Source organism: Lacerta agilis, chromosome 7 (assembly GCF_009819535.1).
Source record: "Lacerta agilis isolate rLacAgi1 chromosome 7, rLacAgi1.pri, whole genome shotgun sequence".
Classification (NCBI taxonomy): Eukaryota; Metazoa; Chordata; class Lepidosauria; order Squamata; family Lacertidae; genus Lacerta; species Lacerta agilis.
In genome coordinates, this window is record NC_046318.1 from 55,653,643 (window position 1) to 55,676,381 (window position 22,739).

At 39.9% G+C, this 22,739-nt stretch overlaps 1 protein-coding gene across 4 annotated transcripts in view; it reads right to left on the reverse strand.

The window, feature by feature from the left end:
* The window catches only part of STAU2 (staufen double-stranded RNA binding protein 2), a 141,509-nt gene that overhangs the window by 46,498 nt on the left and 72,272 nt on the right, over positions 1-22,739 (reverse strand). For 3 of the 4 annotated variants that reach the window (XM_033155426.1, XM_033155430.1, XM_033155428.1), the window contains exon 13: positions 10,188-10,301. In XM_033155426.1, coding sequence (XP_033011317.1) covers positions 10,188-10,301 — 114 coding nt within the window. Of the gene's footprint in view, positions 1-8,304; positions 8,404-10,187; positions 10,302-22,739 lie in introns of those variants that run through there. The other variant, XM_033155429.1, reaches the window with a different exon arrangement.

Genomic DNA, 22,739 nt, shown 5'->3' on the forward strand with positions numbered 1-22,739 from the left:
GCTGGAGTTGAGTCCAAGGCTTTTTGAGTCCAGACCCTCCAAGTGTCCCTATTTTCCAGGGACATCCCTGATTTAGAGAAGCTGTCCCAGTTTCTGATTTGATCCCAGAATGTCCCACTTTACCTTAGGATGTCCCTATTTTCATTGAAGAAATGTTGGAAGGTATGGAGTTATCCAATCCCCGATCTGTCTGGAGGCAATCGTGTATAGGGAAGTATTTTTTTAATGTTTAATGTTTTATTATGTTTTTATATATGTTGGAAGCTGCCCAGAGTGCCTGGGGCAACTCAGAAAGATGTGTGGGATATAAATCGTAAATTTATCATAATAATAATTAATTATTTATTCATACCCCGCCCATCTGGCTGGGTTTACCCAGGCACTCTGGGCAGCTTCCAACTGAATATTAAAATACAATAGTCTATTAAACATTAAAAGCTTCCCTAAACAGGGCTGCCTATGGAATGGGATGTGCCTGTTGCTGGGGGTATGTGAGTCATCTTTGAGTTAGCCTTGAAAGAGGCTTTTAGGGAAGGCAGGAAAACTCTATGGTGCTCTGTAGCCCAATGACTCCAGCCAACTATCTTCTAATTACAATTGTGTCCAAGACAGGGTAGCTATATGTTCTCCACCACTAAACTATTCTTTAAGTGTAGCACATTATACAACACACCTTTTCCTCATACACTTCTGTTTAAGCTAGATCATTTCTTCCCCAGACATGAGCAACATGAAGAAAATGAAAGAAAAGCACACCAAACCACTGAGCTGGTTCACAAATGCAAATGCTGTCTTCTATGAAAACCATCTGTAGTCATTTCTGCAATCATGGCAGCTATAAAAAAAATGCCACTACAACTACAGAAATAGCCGTCTTCATACACAGTCTAGTTGCCATATTTCAAAAAGTGAGACTCTGGACACAAAAGTTTTTGAGTTTTTTTGGGGATGGGGGGTGGCCGAAGTTGTTGGCAAAACACTATTTCTAAGGGAAATCGCCAAAAACATCACTGCCAACGTGGGTTGCCATACATCCGGATTTTCATGGACATTTTTCCACGACTGCAGTATAGCAATACATGGAGGAGAAAAAATCACGTTGAGAAAAAGGCAGCTAGTCTGCATATGTGATCCAGTCCACTGCCATAAACAAGACCAGAATAAACAAATGGAAGGTTTTGAGAGCAGTATGTCTCTCTTTCTATGGGATTTTCTTTTTTTATATAAAAAGGACATAATACTCCATAAAGCAGAAATTATGAAGTAAGCCAGTAGCATATCTTTCAACTTATCCAACACAAAACAATAGGTATGAACTGGCCAAAGGATCCCCAAACCAAGCAGCTTGTTTTTGATTGTGGCTATGCAGTCGCTTCCTAGAAGCTAACAAGCAGGACACAGAAGGCAATAGCCCTTCCATTATGTTGCACACCAGCCACAGGTATTCAGCGGCATCCCATCTTTGAATCTGGTACTACTATTAAGCTATCATAGTTAAAGGCCATTCATAAAACCTACCATGCAGGAATTTGTCATGTTCCCTTTAAATAAAAAAAGTAATCTAAGGCAGTGGCCATAGCCTTATCTTTTGAAAGCAAGAATGCATAAATTAAGTACCTATTTTTGGAAAACTAGTTTCTTTTGTCAGCCCTGAATCTACTGCCAATAAATTTATTTGGGTGACCCTGAGTTCTAATCTTGGGGAGGGGCAGGGAGCAGGCGGGGGGGGGGGGCGCTCTCTCTATTTTCTCCATATAAATCCCAAACATGTTTTCCCTTAATCATTTTTTTTCACATTGAAAGTAAAAAAAAACTCCAAATTCTTTAGCATTTCCTCAATGGTTGCCCTTTCTGAGTTCTATCTTAACCTTTTTCTGAACTGCAACTAGAACTGTACACCATCTTCCAAATGAAACTACGTGCCATAGATTTGTATAAAGGCATTAGGATACAGGTCATTTCACTTTCAATACCTTCCAGCATGGAATTTGCCTTTAAAAAACGAAAATAGGAAAGAAAGAAAGAAAGAAAGAAAGAAAGAAAGAAAGAAAGAAAAAACGCCCACTGCTGCATGCTGTACTGACGTTCATTGAGCCATCCACACAGCAGCAATGCCTCTTTCCTGGTTAGTCACTGCCACTCCGCACACAGTGTTTATTTACCTGGAAGAGAGACGTAAGGCAAACAGGCCTGCAATTTCAATCTCTCACTACAATCTCTTTTTAAAAAATGAATGCTATGTTGGCGACTTTCCAGTCCTCCATTAAGGAGGCCAATTTTACTGACATGGTATATTTATTTAATTAAAAACCCTTAACGTCCACTCTTCATTGCAAAAGCAATCTCGTAGCGGGTACATTAAAATTCCAACTACAAAATATATAATGAACCATATTTTATTATTTTTCATTTATATTAATTTTAAAATAATAATTATTCCTTCATAATACGTATTTTTTAACTTATTTTAACAATATTCTTCGTAATAAAAACCTTACAAATAAACATCATAAGAATTCAATATATACCATTCTTATGTTTAGTACAGTATACCAGCCTTTTCTTATGTTCAATATATACCAGCCTTTTCTCACTTATTACTATTAAATTAGAATTATATACATGAATTACCGGTATATACAAAACCTCCCGAATTATATATATATCAGAAAAAGAAAAATGAGGAGCTGGTGGAGGGAATTAAATCCCATTTGAGCTTAGGAATGATAAAAAAAAAATCATACCCAACTGTATATACGGAAACGAACTGTCCAAAATTGATTCCTTCTATCCTACGATGCTCTTGCTTTTAGATAAGAAATGTATTTGGCAATCATAGCAAAATCCCATTATTTTGTTAAACCAATCTTTCCAGTGGGGCAGTACTAAAACTTTCGAGTTTTCCTGGCCCATTTCTTGCTACTGATGTGCTTAAAGAAATTAAATTGCTTGCTTTCATATTTTTTTTTAGCAATACGTTCCTCAGATTCTTTTGTTGCTGTTGCTTGTCAGCTAACATTTGCTTTGCCAGAGTTTGTGCTCTATTTTCAGGCCCCACCTCCCTCATCAATGGCTTGCAGTACCATGCAGGAGACTCCTATCAGGAAAAACAAACAAACATACAACCTCACCTCAAAGTGGAGCGAGCAGTGTCTTGCCCCTTGGCCTTTATCTCCCTATGATGAATGGGGATTAGTATTCCCTCAACATGAGATACATTCAGGGAAGGGATTTCTTGTTAGATGTCAAGCAGTCTGTCAGTTTTTTTATTCTTCTTCTTCTTCTTCTTCTTCTTCTTCTTCTTCTTCTTCATCATCATCATAATAATAATAATAATAATAATAATAATAATAATAATAACTTGTTCTGGTAGCTCCCATAATAGACTGGGAAAGCAACCCAAAAGATATGTAAGATTAAGAAGAGGGGCAAAGTGAATAGTAATTGCATTTGGTAACACAAATTGTTTTGTGGCAGCAAGCTTTGGAGAATGTGAGGGGCCTGGGCTTGAGGGGGAGGAGATGGCTCCAAGCCACCTGCCTGCTTCTCCCATGGTGAGGCCACTTCATCGCTAGTTTAATTTTAAACATCAGCCTAAATTATGATGCTTTAAATTTTGTTGGCATGAGCAATCTCCTAGCAACTTCTCTACCAGCCAGATATTGGTAACAGTGGAACAAACTGTGCTCCAGCCTCCCTCCTGCTTCACAACTTCAGTTCCTCCTCTATGTCAACATGACAAGGAAAGAATGACACACAGGAGGTTCCTCTGTTTGTAGCATCCAGAGGACTCCCCCCTCCAAGTTCTGGTGGAGTCTTTTGTGGCAGCTTTACAGCTGCCATGTATTTGTGACAATGCAAAAGGTTTCTGGGATTCATAATAGCTATTATTACTACTCAAACATCAGCATCCTTGTGCAGCTGAGAAGCAGGTCTAGAACTAGTCATCAAAATTATAAACATGGTAGTTAAAGAATGGCAAAAAGCATGGACTTTTTGTTACTCTTCTGTATGTTTATTAATGAACTGTTGTTGTTGTTGTTCAGTCGTTCAGTCGTGTCCGACTCTTCGTGACCCCATGGACCAGAGCACGCCAGGCACGCCTATCCTTCACTGCCTCCCGCAGTTTGGCCAAACTCATGTTAGTAGCTTCGAGAACACTGTCCAACCATCTCATCCTCTGTCGTCCCCTTCTCCTTGTGCCCTCCATCTTTCCCAACATCAGGGTCTTTTCCAGGGAGTCTTCTCTTCTCATGAGGTGGCCAAAGTACTGGAGCCTCAACTTCAGGATCTGTCCTTCTAGTGAGCACTCAGGGCCGATTTCCTTGAGAATGGATAGGTTTGATCTTCTTGCAGTCCATGGGACTCTCAAGAGTCTCCTCCAGCACCATAATTCAAAAGCATCAATTCTTCGGCGATCAGCCTTCTTGATGGTCCAGATCTCACTTCCGTACATTACTACTAGAAAAACCATAGCTTTCACTATACGGACCTTTGTCAGCAAAGTGATGTCTTTGCTTTTTAAGATGCTGTCTAGGTTTGTCATTGCTTTTCTCCCAAGAAGCAGGCGTCTTCTAATTTCGTGACTGCTGTCACCATCTGCAGTGATCATGGAACCCAAGAAAGTGAAATCTCTCACTGCCTCCATTTCTTCCCCTTCTATTTGCCAGGAGGTGATGGGACCAGTGGCCATGATCTTAGTTTTTTTGATGTTGAGCTTCAGACCATATTTTGCGCTTTCCTCTTTCACCCTCATTAAAAGGTTCTTCAATTCCTCCTCACTTTCTGCCATCAAGGTTGTATCATCAGCATATCTGAGGTTGTTGATATTTTTTCCGGCAATCTTAATTCCGGTTTGGGATTCATCCAGCCCAGCCTTTCGCATGATGAATTCTGCATATAAGTTAAATAAGCAGGGAGACAATATACAGCCTTGTCGTACTCCTTTCCCAATTTTGAACCAATCAGTTATTCCATATCCAGTTCTAACTGTAGCTTCTTGTCCCACATAGAGATTTCTCAGGAGACGGATGAGGTGATCAGGCACTCCCATTTCTTTAAGAACTTGCCATAGTTTGCTGTGGTCGACACAGTCAAATGAACTAGATTAGTTTAATTGGTACTTCTGATTCTGACATACCAGATGGCACATGATCATATACACATACTGTTTTTACAAAGGGTAATGAATGCTAATTGTGAAGAAGTCTCAACAAGTGAATTTATAACCTAGACTCCTACAATTGTAGAGTTGGAAGGTACTCCAAGGGTCATCTAGTCCAACCCCATGCAATGCAGAAATCTTTTTGCCCAGCATGGGGTTTGAATCCATGAACTTGAGATGAAGGGTCTCGTGCTCCACCAACTGAGCTATAAAGAATTTTCCAACTTACCTTTTTTTAAAAAGTGAGACTAAATGAAGTCACAAATTAGAGAAAGAAATGTCCGTAGCACACCTGTTTCTAACATCTGAAACCACTCTACAGCAAAAAGAAACTGAAGTTTCCTGCATTTAGTTGTTTTGCCTTTGGGTATCAACTAAAATAATTAGTCAGTCCGTCATTGTTTGGTAGCATTTGGATTTGATAACAGAAAATACTGGCATATATGCAATTCAAAGTGATGCATCTTTTAAATTACTGAATGAAAACTATAATTAAGCCCATACATAAGGAGCCAAACTATGCTGCACTGGGCCCTCAATCAAGGTAGCTCCATCATCACTGTCATCTTGACAAGCATTAAGGAGAATTTTAGTAAACAGAGATGTGAGGTAAAGTATATAGCAAGGGAAAGAAAATGGAGTTTCCGTGTGCACTGGCACTCATCGTGGTGTTCTATTGCACCAGAATTGGTTTAGTCATGCTGGCCACATGACCCGGAAAAGCTGTCTGTGAACAAACGCCGGCTCCCTTGGCCTGAAAGTGGAGATGAGCACCGCACCCCATAGTCCAATCCAACTGAACTTAACTGTCCAGGGGTCCTTTACCTTTTAGATTTACATAGCAAAACACTGGTCTTCAGCCACTCGACCGGGACACATTACTGGGACGCAGCCTTATCTACCACCATGCAAATATAGGGTAAAAAATTACAAAATATGTCTCCAAATGTATGCTAGGTTCAAAGGTGGGTCTTGGGTCTGAAAAGATTGAAGAATACTGCAGTAGAAGATAGAGAGAAATGACATCTGTATGGATTTATCCAATCTGATCTGCTTCAAGTTGGGCAGAAGGAAAGCATCTCAGGAAAGATGACAACGACTGGCAGGCTGGCCAAACTGTTTCTGAAAAGAGATCTGGTCCTCTTGAGGGAGTGGTGTTTGTTTCTTACTGTGTTTCAGCACTGTAAAGTAGTTGTTATGGTTGAAGCCGAATGCACTTGTTCACTGCTACTAAATTCTGAGATTTATGTTTAGCCTATTTATAACAAAAGGTTGGCTTTGAGTGCATCACAATAAGTGGAACCAGTATAGCAAAAAACAATTGTGTAATCCATGAGCCATGCAATCTTGTTTGTCCTGGGTAAGCCCATGACGTGGGCCATGCAATTTCACTTAGTGACGGGGGGAGGAAAGAGAATGGGTGGCAAACAGGATCTTGGCAAGATAACAATTATTTATTACATGGCAAATGCACAAACTATTGTTGTAAATGCAAAATGATCAAGGAAATGCTGCATAAGTTTCTGTGGGTGGAACAGATTTCTATACTATTTATATAATTAGTTTTGTAGTTGAGCAACTTCGCTGAGCAAGAGAAAAACAGGTCAAAGGCACAAAGAGTGGATCAGCTAGCAGCAGAGCTGAAATTTGGTGTGCATATGAACATTTGCAACAGGTAGTACACATTGTGAAAGTAATACTTCTTACCACTGAAAATATTTTAGCTTTGACCAAGATCAAACAACCAGGTAAACAGAACAGTATTTATTAAGAAACTGAGAGAAAGGCTAAGTCTGCCTGTGTGTGGCAGTGGATATGTGCATTGGGAAGAGGTGCACAGTAAGAGTAATTTACAAATGTGTAATTTACAATTACACAGTAATTTACAAATGTGGGAATTTGCACTCTGAGTGGCAAGAGAAATGCACAGAGCAGCATATGGAGAAGGAGGGATAGTCCCCTAATGTTTAAACTTGCCAAGTTTTTCTTAGCCGAAGTATAAATATCAGAAGAAGACAGGGTAATGCCACTGAGGGAAAGTATAATCACTAATTTATTTACCCAGGGGGAGTTAAAACAATGTTGCCCATGAACTACGTTTGATTATCCATTTTCAATCAATCAGGAATTACTAAAATATGGCCATCACATTTTGAATGCTAAATCTTTGTGCCGTTCCCTTTCCCTCTCTTTATTATCGCCTATTTTTGGTAGGAGCCCTTTCATGCTCAGAGGGTGCAGGTTTTCTTTTCCAAAATTTTTGGTCTTGGTTAACAGAAGAAAGGGAGAGTAAAAACATCTTACTTTTTGAACCAATGCAAAGATTTTTCTCATAATTCTTTGTCCTTTAAGAATCAAATCAAGATTGAAAAAAATAATTCTTGGATATATACAAGCACACAAATTCTCTCTCTCCCTCTCCCTCTCTCTCTCTCTCTCTCTCTCTCTCTCTCTCACACACACACACACACACTACCCTTATTGACACTATTTCTCAAATAGTATATGCTGAGGTCATCAAAGTTTGTTTTTAAAGTGGTGTTTCAGCACCATCATGTAATATTGCATCTTATTAGCCTTTGCATTACTGTAGCTATTTCCTGCCGGCCTTACATTTCCAACTATTATGGTGCTTGCTCAGAACAGGTTTGTATCAGTTTTGGTAGCTTCTGTGGACAAGATACCACACAGAACTAGAGTGCCTTGCAAGAAAGCCACAGAGTACTGTGCCCCTCCCTACCCCATGGTGCAACAGCCCTTGCACAGGAGTGCTTTGCCACATAGGAGCAGGGGGCTCAGTCTGGCAAAGGAACATAAAATGCAAATATATCTGCTCACAATGGCTTTAGATACCTGTGTCCAATCATATATATTCCCAAAGCAGAATTGTGTTTCGTAAAACAAACAACAACCCTAGAGCAAAGAGACTCAAGGTTTTTGTGCATATAGGATGCGCTTGGACTTAACTAGGTGGTGCCAGTAATGAGTGATGTGAGGGCACAGCACTGTGCATTTCCCTGCCCTCACCAGTGCTTTGCCCCTGCTGCCAACAACTAATGAATGTGCTTACCTAGACAAAGTGGTAGCAGATCTCTCTCCTTTCTCCGTCTAGCTAAGTCCTTTTAGTTTACATTCTAATTGCATATGGGATGTAATTAATAACTTACTTGTGTGGATGAAGTATTAAATTCTACGCAAATGGATGGTTTTTGTATGCTGTGTGCCAGAAAAAGCTCCAGCTGTTGCCAAGGAAAAACAAATGCTCTGTCATGTCATGTATTTCCTACACATGAAGTAACCCAGAAATTAACTTAATATGAAACAGAAGACAAAGGATAAGAAGAGTCTTGGTGTATTATGGCTTCTATATAAGAATACCAGGAACATGGCAGACAAGCAGAAATAAAAGACTATGATGCACTAGGCATATGTAAAACCATACTGGATGGCAATCGTAACAGGAACGCTTTGATTGAGGGGCAAATTTTGCGTGGAGAAAGGTGAGCTTTGTCAAAAGCTTTTTATACAATTTAACTTCTAGTGAGTTAACAATGACTTCAAAATATTTTCTGTACTTACTCTAACATTATCAAAGCCACGTCCAATATATTCTGAACATGGGGAAATCTGCATACAAGGTGTCACTGGCTGCATTCAGACATAATGCTGGCCACTAATCATGGTTGGGGAAATTAGATTATGTATGAGCTATTCACTAGTGCACACAGCCCAAACACCCCAGCTTTGCTCTGCCTTTCTTCCTGGTGGGGAAAGAAGCCATGGAAGGCTGGCTCATCATTAAGTCTGAACCAGCAGTCAGGTGTTGTTGTTTTTAAAGCATGATTGGGAAGCCAAAGTTTCTTCTGAATGTCATAAGAAGTGGTTCAATTTTTAAAAAAACACACCTAAAATATAAATAACTATCATTTAGGATGAGTTTACACATCCTGAGATATGAAAATAACGTCTCAGTATGTTTGGCAATGGAAAAAGGTGTATTAAACTTTAGGCATAAATAGGAATGGAATTAAAACAGCAAGAATCACAATGTTATTATGTAACTGTACAGTGTAGCTACACTGATATTGTAGAGCTAGGGAAGAGCAACTCCATTGATCAGGAGGTGAATAATGTTTCCTATAAGGAAAGGCTAAAGTGGTTGGGGCACTCATTTAGGGGGGAAAAACTTAACTAAGAGGAAACATAAAAAAGGCTTCCACAATTTTTAATTATGTGGAGCGAGTAGTTAGAGAATTTTCACTTTTATCCTACTAGAGCATGGGGAATCTTACAGAATTGGCAGTAGATTCAGGCTAGATAGAAGGACAAGACATTATAAACAACATTAAATTCATTACCCAAGGATGTGGAGATAGTTATTAGCTTACATGGCATTCAAAACAATTAGGTATCTTAATGGGTGACATGTCTATCAACAGCTGTTTTCTGAGATAGCTAAAAATGGAACCTCCATCTTGAGAAGTATATATAATAATTAGCAGAAGCTGGGGACAAGCCACAGAGCCTGCTCTTTATCCCACTGTGCGCAGAGGATGGTTGGAAAGTAACATTTGAACTCCTGGCCTTTGGGGGCCAGAAACATTTTAACATGAAATCAAGAGTTTTTAGGTAATATACCAAGTGTCCAAGGCTGTGTTTAGGTGCTATAAAGGCTTCATATTATGCACCCCTCTTTTTTTCCTTTTTTAAAAAAAAGGTCTTAAATATCCATCACTATGCACCAAACTTGAATAAACCCTTTTTCTAGCAGTACAAATCCTAGCAGAGTATTCACACTTCTATGACAAATGAAAGAAAATAGTTTTGGTATTTTACTATGTACTGTGAAGAAGCAAAAGCTAAATAATTACAATTCCATTGTCTCAGAATAACTTGTTTCTTTCAGATTCTTGAGAAATCCCAGAAGACAAATTTAAGATATTCAAATGCTTAACCTAAGTGTAGCTTGTGGAGATAAACAGACATTACAATAAATAAATGAACAGTTAGGTCTTATTTATACCTGGTCATGGCTGGCTTCAATGCAGCTTCCAATACCATGGAAAGTCATCTGCACAGGAGACAGTGTCAAGCAGGTCATGCATTCTTTGCCGTTTTGTCTGTCACTGTAGTGTACCTGTAACAGAAGAGAGTACATCATCTTGGTAAGGTGAAGCAAATCAAAGTGTGGATTGCTCAGCCCCACCACCACTTCAGCACAAGTGGAAGAATAACAGGGAATGAAGAACTTGACCCTCAAAGTGTGTCCTGGCTATGGCTCTTTACTTGGGGAATGAGAATAAGCCACGCTCAAACAAACTAACTAACTAACTATAAGCTAAAGTGGAAGGCAAAAATCTGTGGAAATCCAAATCAACCCCTGCTAGCACAATTTTATTTGAGAAGCTTGAGCAAAACAGATAATGCTGAAGGTTAGTTTCTCTAACTATAGCCGAGATCACCAGTGTACGTGTGCAGCATGCATATTCGAATATTGTGCAGATCTGTATCTTGCTCAACACTTGATGAAGTCTTCCGGCTTCTTTCACGTATCGCCCCATCGCATGCACACCAAGTAGGCCTGCTAAATTGCTTCTGGCTCTTTGCCGGAAAAGAACATAATACTAAACTTAGGAACTTCGTACACAGTGGTTTAACTCTGAATAATCAAAAGAGTTCTGAAGGCCTTTGAATTCCATATCTAAACATAAATTCATGAAGAGCTTTCTGACAGTGAGAGCTGTTGAATGGACTCCCTCGGAAGGTGGTTGGCTCTCCAACCTTGGAGGCTTTTAAGCAGAGGTTGGATTGACATCTACCATGGATGCTTTAGCTGAGATTTCTGCATTGCAGGAGATCGAACTAGATGATCCCTGGGGTTCATTCCAACTCTACAATTCTATGGTACTACTGTTATTAGAAAAAAATGTTTCAGGCATTCTGATGTGTGTAGTATGTTGTAGACTCTTATGTTTTAGCTGTTCATTTCAACAGCCTTAAACATCATTTTAATTTGTTTCTATTATATGCAGGAAAATAGAATTATCTTACATACATCAAGGGGACAGAATTTGGTCTTTTTTGTACTTTAAATATTAGTATATCTTTTTCTCATATTCAGTTTTTTTAAAAGGATTAGCTATTACTTGAGCATTATTTTGTGCTTCACCACTAGTTTTCCCTATTATAATACTCAAATTCTGTTGTTATTATGCGCGCGCGCAGACACACACAGAGAGAGATACACCATCAGCCCAATGAAAACTGGGCAAGCTCTATGGCCACAGAAGGCTGATTTTCTTGTTCCAGAGCAGGGTGGAATGACAATCAGGAAAACCAAGGGGACAAGAATAGAATATACGTGGAGAGGGCATGGCTGGATGGAATTTCATTGTATACAGGTTGTACATTGACAATAAAGATATTATTATTAATAATAATACTTAGCAGGAAGAATTGACACTGCAACAATTTCTTGTAGGTCCTATTTGTCAATATTATTTATTATCACTATCACTAACCCATTACTAAGCACAGTCTTATTTTTTCCTTCCTATGGTATGTGTATAGTTCAGATTTGGCCATATTTCATTTTACCACGTAGCACTTTGAATCCATTTTTATTGCGTACTGATGACACATTATGACCTTGTAGCATATGCATGAGAAAAACCTCAAACAGCAACAAAAATATCCCCTGGAGTAAACTGCAGCATGTTCTCCAGGAAATAAGTTAATGCCTTTATTTAGAATACTTATATCCCACTTTATATCCCAAGAGGTTCTGAAAGCAGCTTGCAATAGTTTTTCACAATACAATCACATTCAAGTGCAGGAACAGAAATACTTTTCTTATAGACGAACATACAAATAAGGGCTTGCTTGTCTCTAGCCTGGTTTACTTCCAGATGCTTTTATCTCTGAGGCTTGGTGAGCACCGGAAGTGAGAGGGCCAAGTAAACCATGCTCAAGCAAGTCTTCTGGGTTGAGACATAATGCCAAACCGTAGTTAAAGCAAGCCAGGGTTTATAAGCCAACAACAAATCACGGCTTCACACTGTGGTTCGTTGCCATAAAACAACCCCTGGTGAGTCAGCAGGTCTGAGTTCAGACATTCAATTAAAACACACTTTGGCTAAATAAATCATGGCTTAGCATTGTCCATGAACCAGAGCAACTACTCAGATAGGCAAAAGGTTTTCATTCAGCAACAACAACTTATGTGCCCATTCATTTAGTGAGTAACTGACAGTGATAGGCAGTGTTAGAAACTGAGATATGAAAGCTAGGAGCTAAATGGCACCTTAAACCTAGGTTATGGGTGCTACAATGGAATGTCTAGGTGTCTAAGCTGAAAATGAATGAACTGCAGCTAAAATATTATGTTCAATTTTCACATGGTCGAGTCCTTCCCCTGCCCACACCCCTAATATACTTAAGAGGGTCTCTTCTCCAGTCTTCAGAAAGTAGATTGAAGTGGGGAGGAAGAAAAAGGTCCTCCTTTCCTTCCACACTCTGCAGTTTTATCTGAGATCTTAGGAGCAATACTGCGCCCAGAGCTCAGAAACTGCTCATGCTAATGAAACTCCCTGTCACAAAATGTGCCTAGAACAATGGGAGTTTCATACACTGCTAATAGTAGTACACCTGATGCATGTAGACAGTAAGAAATAAAGGGAAATTTAAATGTGCCAAGACAATGTTTGATACTGCTGTAAAGTTACTCCTTCTATCTTAATCATGAGGCTATATACATATACAAGGTCAAAAAGATGCTTAAAATAACCACTAATTTATTTTTGCAACAATGCAATCTACAAAATAAAAATCACACACAGATGACTGTGAATCTCAGGAGGTGTCTGAAAAATGTTGCCTCAGTCTGCAATTTGGATTTCAAGAAATAAGCCAGAATGTCATACACAGTGACTGAAAATGGTGATGATCTACTTGAACCAGCATGTGTACTTAATTTTACACACCAGAATTTGCTTAACTGCTAGACACTAGATCCTGGAGTTCCTGTGCCTAATGGCCAATCCTCACTCAGACCACCTGGCCCTGTAATTTTTTTTAACCCCCGCTCAGAAACACACATGTCCACAGCTGTGTAAGCCAACTGCTTCCTGCTGAGGTTCCCAAGCATGTCACCCTCTTCTGTCCACAGTTCTCAGTGTTTCTGTGTCTAAAAAGATACCCAACCATCTATACTTGGCTCTGGGGTTGTTGGTTTCCTTTCCTGGTCCATCCGATTTATCTCTCTGCTCCATTTTAGTTGCTGTACCTCCCCTCACCCCCTGCGCTTTCAGGATCCAATTCTGCATTTGTATGTTCATGTTTTTCAGTAGAAGAAACCCTATTTGCAAATACAGCAAATGAGGAGAAAATATCCCAACCACAGGCTTCAGCATTAGCAGTGCTGTGTTACATGGCCGACACACAAACCTTTCTGTAAGTCCAGTCCTGCCAAGCAATAAAACAGCTCTGCAATGAAAACTTGCTTACCACTAACTATGAATTAGAAGATTTGTAGGTGAAGGGTTTTGTTCTTAGGAGGCAGCCATTTATTACTTACTGCTCTTGGCTGTAAATAATTAAAATTTATGCACTCTATTGGAAAAAGCATTAGCCGTCCATTAACCAGATACCAACGAGATTAGAAAAAGCTAGTTATGTGAAGAGATTTTCCCACACCAAAGCTTAGCTGTTCACAGTTTGAAAACACATTTCTGTCTGGTTAAATGCTTTCTTCCTTTAACATTTATTAGCTTTAAAAAATTATTTTAAAAGTCATGGGTGACAGTGGAGTTCATGTATCCAACCCTGAAACATACCCTGTATGATTCAAAGCACCAGCAGGAGTTTCAGAAAGCTAGACAGAAATAAACTGGTAATAAAATGCCCCTGTGTCCTGCAATGCACAAATCTCTGCAACTGACAGGCTACTGCCATTTGATAGGGAGGGTAAGTCCCTTTTATTTATTCAAAGAATTGGAAAGTGCCTGTCCATTACTGCTCTTTATTTATTAATTTCACATGGCCTTATATATAACAGGAACCTAAACAATTGATTAGTGGAGCAATATTTTGTAGCAGCAACAATGGGAAACAACACTGATCCAGCAACTGTGTCCTACAATGCCATGCAATGGTGCAGATTTATCTCTTGGCATCCCCAGGTGAGCTTTCCAATCATCATTTTGGGCTAGGGAAATAAAGAATAAGATGGTGACCCTAAGCTGATTTAGATGTAATGGCAAACCATGTTTTGGTACTGCACAAATGAGGCTGCAAGGACCCTCATATGCACACATTCCCTTCTTACACTCCTCCTCCCCTCGTGTAGCACAATATGGCAAAACCCACAGTTAGCAGTTGCCAGCCCAGGGATGTAGGTCAAGTACAAATCATAGTCTGGTAGTTTGCTTGAAGCAAACCAAAGCTGTTTCAGTCAATCATGGTGCATGAAAGGATGGAGAAGTCCAAAGTTCCTTCACGGCTCATTTAGCAGGATACCATAGTTTGGTATTAATGTCTGAATTAGCCCATTGTGTTATTATAATTCATGAAAGCATATTTGCCTTCTCTTTATCTCTCCTTTACTGCTCTCATGGGATAAATACAGTAGTACCTCGAGTTACAAACGCCTCAGGTTACAAACGCTTCAGGTTACAAACTCCGCTAACCTGGAAGAGTTACCTTGAGTTGAGAACTTTGCCCCAGGATGAGAACGGAAATCATGTGCTGGCGGTGCAGTGGCAGAAAGAGACCCCATTAGTGAAAGCACGTCTCTAGTTAAGAACAGTTTCAGGTGGTGAAGAAGAAGAAGAAGAAGAAGAAGAAGAAGAAGAAGAAGAAGAAGAAGAAGAAGAAGTTTGGATTTGATATCCCGCTTTATCACTACCTGAAGGAGTCTCAAAGCAGCTAACATTCTCCTTTCCTTTCCTCCTCCACAACAAACACTCTGTGAGGTGAGTGGGGCTGAGAGACTTCAAAGAAGTGTGACTAGCCCAAGGTCACCCAGCAGCTGCATGTGGAGGAGCAGAGACGTGAACCCAGTTCACCAGATTACGAGTCTACCACTCTTAACCACTACATCACACTGGCTCCAAATCTCCGGAATGAATTAAGTTCGTAACTAGATGTACCACTGTAGTTACTTTCACCTTCCTATTGCACATGAAATAATTCTCCTAACATACTTCTCTGGCTCTTCCTCCCATCTCCACCCCACATTAAATTACAAACTTTATCATGCTCATGTCATATAAACTTGCTAATTTTCACATAAACATTACAGGCTCTGACTTTAATCTTATGCAGATAATTCAGCCACCCTTAAGAAAACCCTTTCATTTCAATGGGACTTTTAACACATCAGGTAACATGTTCCAGATTTGAGCTACGTGAATGGTGGAAGGAAAATGGCAAAATAAGATATAAGGAAGTAATTTCAAACTATTTACAATTAATGCTAATTTTCAAAAGTAGTGAGAGATAAAGGGGAGAAATCTTAGGCTCAACTGGCTTCATATCACATTAAAATAGCTTTAAAAACACACACACACAAAACCTTGTTTCCTGCAATGCTGAAGTTTCTTGATCTATGGCATGACTAAATATAGTATTTTACTAATCTCACTGGGGAGCTGGCTAACTGCTCACCCCCTGTGGTAGAAGTCTAAGGAACACATGAAAAACACCCACATTTAAGCAAGACCCCTTCCTAGATCATTAAACAGTAGATAAAGGCCTGAACATTTACATGTGATATATAACGCAATCATTGTGTCAAGAAAACATATGTTTGATTAGTACGCCTCAGGTTCATTAATCGCTGTGTCTGCCTCACAGTGGTGAGCAGAGTTTCCATTGTAGCTACTGCATAGAAAGGGGAAGATACACAGCAGCTAAAAGACTGACAGCTCTACACTCTACCTTGCAGCATTCATAACACGCTTCCGCCTTGAAAAATCTGCATATTAGCCGCAGGAAAATGGATTTAAATACTTATTACAACACAGAACCTGTCTCTAGAAATTATATAATTTCTACACCATAGTTAGAAGTGCAAATAAAGGAAAAGGTAAGGTTGCTTCAGGTACTTAGGACAAAAATGAAGCCCGTGCTAGTGCAAGTTGTAAGCACAACCAAGTTAATTAAATCTGCATGCCTATATAAATAGTGCTAAGGATGGAAGAAAGACAGTCCTTAATTTGTGGTGTTACTTCAACCCCTGTGCTATGTCCAAATAGGAGGGGGGAAGCTGAATTAGACTAACCTTGCTTAAAACAAGAGCTGACGGTCAGAGAGATAACTAGGAAGCGGTACAACAGATCAAAGGAAGCTGGGCTGGCAGGAGCAGAGGTACGGACTGTGATTAAAATGATAAATCAATTTTATAGAGCCCCAAACCTTATTATTTACAGAATGGATTTATGAATGAATGGGTTCTGACATTAGCAATTGCAGATCACTGGGAACTGCTTTGAAATGCTATACTAGACAGTTATTTAAAATCCAATATGTTTAGCTATTCATAAAAGTAGTTCAAACAATCTCCAAGGTGGTCTTGTCATGCTGCAGATGATACAACCAGAGTCCTGTGGAGATGGTCGGATCCAGAGTTGGAGCTGCAGGACCCTGGGGAGGGTTCTAGCAGGGTAGGGAAGGTGGAATCGCAACCCCCAAAAGTTTCTGATCCCCTGAACAGGGGTCTAGCTGCCTGGGAGATAGCGATCTAGATCTAGGAGAGAGACTGAGCAGGTGGTCAGAAGAACATTCTGTCCCTATAACATTGGATATCTTAGTTTAGCACAACATGCTATATAGCTGCCTGTGGCACCTCCTCTTGTTAGTGAAGATGCTCCCTGTTTAATGGAGGCAATGGAGAGCAAGTCTGATGCTGAGGTGTCTCTGACTCCACCTCCTTCTCCATGGACACAGAAACGCCATCACCAGAGGGAACAATCCTCGCAGAGCCAACCCACTCAAAGAAGTGCCCACTTGCTTGCTTTGTCTTGGGACTCTTGCCACAAAACAGCGGTGCCCACTCTGCTCTTCAAAGGGAAGGTTCATGGGGGGGTTTGCTTGTTGGATCAATGTGTTAGCTTGCACTTAGCCATGTATCTGAACCTCTTATATACCTGCTGAAACTTATAACCTGTAGTGTGCCTTATGTACTGCTTTGAGCATTAAAGCCTTTGGCAGAATTAAAGTGGGGAGTTTCGAGTTCCCCGTTCTGCAGTAAGGCCAAGGATATATCCCGACTGAGTTATGTCCAGCTCTTCTGCCAATCAGTTCAGGGTGCTGCACAAGATTCGCACCTGGCTTCATCCTCCCAACAGCCCTGTGATGTAGTGGGGATAGTGACTGGACTAAGGTCCCCAGAAATAATGGTATTCCAGGTCTTAATGCAACACTAACTGCTACACCACAGCAGCCCTCATTAAATTTAAATTTAATGTTGCTAAATATATGGTGTTGGGCATTGTTAATAAACAAAGGGTAGAAAAATGGGCAACATGGGAGCTGTGAAAGAGTACACATACTAATTATTCAGAAATATGGACCTCTTAAGTAGTTATGTTGAATGCATATGGAGTCATCTGACAACAAACAGCACAATCATAACTCCTGTCTACTCAGAAATGAGTCCTACTGAATTCAACGGGGCTTACTCCAAGGGAAGTGGGGTTAGGATTGCAGCCTTAGATGGTGTACATACAGACAGAACCCTACATTTTATTTAGATTTCACAGCAAAAGAAAAATACAGAGAGGCTGCCAAGAATGTCTAGAGACGTAACACTGATCTCCTAGTCCTTTCATCTTGGGAATAAAAAACAAGAACCAAAGAGATAATAGCAAGACTTGTTTCAAAGTCTGCTAATTTTAGGTATGGACAGCATTTCTTTTTGAAAGTATGTATTTCAGCTGAATAATTATGGCAAGCTGAATCCAATATCTGTGAAGAATTAAGGCAGGTTTGGAGAATAAAAAAGAAATCATGTTTGAAATAACATTTTGATTTCTGCGTCAGTGCAAATATGCTTACACCTGCTCTTAATTTTCTTCTTGGTTATGAAAGCTGTTGTTTGCCCAAAGTGAGGAGGAGAAAAGACTGTGTGTCGTGCAAGTAAATCCAGAAACATTCAAACCAATGGGCAACTGGTGTTGATCAGTCTAAGTTTTGTTCTTAGAACTGCTGAAAAATATGGTGTTAATTCAATTACAGCCTCACAACATGACACATACAAAACACAGCTATTTCCATTCGTGCAAAGCATCCCTGTTTCATATTGAATATACTGCTGTTTTTTGTGTGCTTACATATCAGAATGACCTTATTTCCATCAGAAGCTCATCTCTGAAAATCTGCCCTCTGTAAATCTAGATTTCTCACTTCAGGCAGCCCCATTTAATGGCACTTTCTTCCTTCTAATCTGTGTTTCTCGCTACTTTTTGTTTTGAAAAATTACCCTGGAAAATCAAAGTGCAGATTAAACCTGAACAACTAAGCATCAGGCTATGAACAATTGAGTGCCATACTTTTTTTAGTTCTGCTGTAGCAACTCAAGCCTTCTAAACCTTTGGCTTCTCTCCAGTGTAAGGTTGGCATCTAACTTTATCAAGGATTTACTTAAAAGAACTTGGCAGGGAGCACAGGCTGCTTTGTTTAGTGCTGGTTACATTATTTTGAGAGGTCCTGACAGCTTTAGAGCTATTTTAAAAAACTAAACAAAAACCAAATGTACTGGTTTTAAAAATAATGTTTGGATTTCTCCAACTAGAAGGCTAGTTGTAGGCATGTGCTACAATGTGTAGGATCGGAATAAATAAGGCAACAGCATTTCATTCATTCAGCCCTGTACCTGAGTTTACTTATACATGATCCTGCCATTTCTATGCATCGGCCATTTGCTTTTCTTGTTTGGCAATAGTTAGAACACGAAAACCCTGTATGTCATTTTTGAGACAAAAAATCATGTCCAAGTATTACAATGCTTTTAAGCACAAAGAGTTGCTGCTTTTCATAGTGGCAGCAACGGATAGGTAATCAGGACGCCCATTCTCTGCCCCACCCCCAATTCTCTGATTCTAGAATATTGAAAAGAATATTTGAAACTTGACCTTTATTTATCTATTAAAAAGATGGCAAGCTATCTGAATACTTACAAGCTATAGAGGGCTACTGAAATGCTTCCACAGCAATCATACTGTGGCTTATGATTGTTCACTCATTAGGTACCTGCAGAAGGTAGGAAAAACTACTTGGCAAATCCTCCAAGGTTTCAATTGTACTAGGATATGTTTCAGTCTGACAGGATTTGTACCAATTCATATTCTATCTTTTCAGCCCCAGCCTGAAAAACATGCATCCCTCAGTGTTCAGTTGTGGCTGGTGTGTGCATCTGAGAATCAAATATTTTAAGAGTGAAGAGGGCCAACATTTGGATTGCAGGTAATTCTATTATCTCTTAGTTACCCTCAGGTAAAATTCTGAAGATGTTTAAAAAGTAAACATAACATCAATGTCACAGGTTGCCTGAGGTATCATAGATGACTGGTATATTTAAGGATTTCCCCCCACTGCAATAAATGCAACATGTGTCCAGCAGAGAACTTGAGGTATCTGACAAAAAATGCCCAAAGGTCTTAATTTGATAGTCATGCTTGTTTGTGCCATTAAGCTTTGGGTAACCTATTTTTCCTTTTAACAGTTATCTTTTATATTTTCACCGACTGACTTGCTCAGCACAATATCATACAACATACATTAATACCTTGTTGTCATTGCCCAAAGCAGACCAAAACAATGTCTTCAGGAGGAAACCAGAATGCCACTCTCCTTCTGCCTCAAACACAATGTTGGTGCGTTGCATAGCGATCTGTCACATTTGCATGGGGTATCCATTTGAAAAGCCCAAGTCATGAAAACTGAAATGCATGGTTTGCAGATCACAAAACTGGTGTGTGTAAATTATCCATTTGAAGTATTCATGTGTTGGGTTCTTCTTGTGGCAGCCCAAACATAAACATGACATTCCAGTGTGCGGATATCAGATGGACCTGGAAATGGAGGAGGTGGACCAGAGAAGGCAGGATCAGAAAGTCTGGATCCCTGCCTCACATGGAAATAAAAATCTGCATGTTGGTTATTTTTCAGTTCATTAACTTAGGAAAACTATGGTAATTACTCCTTTTGCAGAAGTTTGGATTTCAGAGGGTCAACAGCACTGCTCTGTGATACTTCCTGCTTAAGTTTATCTGTATCGTAAGAAGCAAACAGCACTGAGTTCATGCATCTTTCAAAATCAGTCCAAAGAGATTCACTGTTCTTGTAAACATCTAACGGAACCCGATTTCCTTTCTGAATAGCACCTATTTTTTCAAAGCTGAAGCATGGGGTAAAGATACAACACTGTGTTTAACATATGTCAAATACTACCTTATGCTGAAGGTTCTAAAGGGGAAAAAATTAAGAGCCAGCTGATTGATTAGACAAATGCTCCACAATTTATTTATTTACTCCTGGTATTGGTCATCTAGTTAGATGAAGTACAAGGGACTGATAATCTTTCCTGTGTGCTAACAGACAAATACACAGCAACATCTATTTGTAAATGCATTCCCACACACCCATGAAAGAAGGCAACTTCCTGACCAGCCTCAGGAATCAAGGCTACTGGCACTGGGTACAAACAACCATAAATTCCACTTTAAAAAACATTCTCCTTTCCCTTCTTCCCCCACAACAAACACTTCAAGGAAGTGTGACTAGCCCAAGGTCATCCAGCAGCTGCATGTGGAGGAGCGGAGACGCCAACCCGGTTCACCAGATTACGAGTCTACCGCTCTTAACCACTACACCACACTAGCTCACACTTGACTTATTAGCTGATTATTCACAATTGAGGAACCCCACATTGAAAGCTCCACAGCACTCCCTAAGCATCACCCTCTGGAAACGACCATCCAAATAGGGATGGAACCACCACAAAGTACTGCTGCCCATCCCTAACTCAAACAGCAGCTCCAGAAGGATACCATGGTTGATGGTATCAAAAACCATTGAGAGGTCAAGGAGAATTAACAGGGACACATTACATCTCTCTCTCTCTCCCAACAGAGGTCATAGTACAGGGTAACCAAAGCAGTTTCTGTGCCAAAACTGGGCCTAAAGCCTGACTGAAAAAGTTCTAGAATATCAGTTTCCTCCAAGAGCATCTGGATGGAAGACATTCAGAAATCAACAAATGTGAAATAGAAAGAGAGCTGAAATAGTGTGATCTGTTCATACCCACAATGTGTATGTATGGATTGAATCTTAGGCCAAATTCAGATGTAGTAAGACATTGTAAAGGTAAAGGGACCCCTGACCATTAGGTTGAGTCGTATCCGACTCTGGGGTTGCGACGCTCATCTCGCGTTACTGGCAAAGGGAGCTGGCATACAGCTTCCGGGTCATGTGGCCAGCATGACAAAGCCGCTTCTGGTGAACCAGAGCAGCACACGGAAACGCCGTTTACCTTCCCGCTGGAGCGGTACCTATTAATCTACTTGCACTTTGACGTGCTTTCGAACTGCTAGGTGGGCAGGAGTAAGACATTGTAGAACTAGGCCTTCACGCGATATAAAAATGTTTTATTTTCCAGATTCAGAAAAGGTGGGCATACTCCACAGAGAATATCACCTGTTTACTAGGTCACAATTTAAAACCACTGACTGAAACTGAATGGCAACAACTGGAATACAAGGTTACCACTTTTTGCTCTTTACACTGTTCTTCCAGAGTCCAGACCATGTTGAACCACCTACAGTTATGAAAAAGATCCCAGGCTAGGTAGAGCTTTAGGCTAATCCAGCAACTATCTTCTTACACTCCTGTCACTTTTGAGCTAAGGAGTGATACTGACTTAAGCAGACTTATTCTGAAGTGTGCCAGAGCTGGATGTTACATTTTCTAAAGAACAATGGTAAGAGGTACAAAAAGAACAAACGTAGTAGTTGCACTATATGGCACATTGCATGCATTATACATATGAAAATAATCTCTGCAGGTGGAGAACTGTAAATAATTACTTAACTATTCACAGATTACCACTACTCTTAACCTCTGAGAAGGTCATACTTCCTGATACTCAAATGAGGGGAGACAAGAGGAAGGGGAAGGAAACTCTGATAGGTGCTGGTTATACTCCACTTATGAGGTTAATTTGGAGCAAAGGAAATGCAAATGCTGAGTTTCCCATGGATGTCTTCCAAACAAAGAAATACAAATTGCATTCGTGTGCATATCTAAATACAATTATTGGAAGACTGATCCAATAATGCACCATCTAAGTGCACCAGTTTTAATTTACAGGGGCTAGGGTGGAAACATCAATCAGCCTGAACTCTTTGAAATAAATTTCTACACAAGGCCCCCCCATACCCCCCACATCACCATATCTTATTGAACTGATTGCCAGATTGGGTTTATACCTGTACAACTTCAGATACCAGGTTTTGTAGTGAATTACGGTACTATAACAAATTTCAGATGCTCTACTCGGTGAAATCTGCTGAATTGG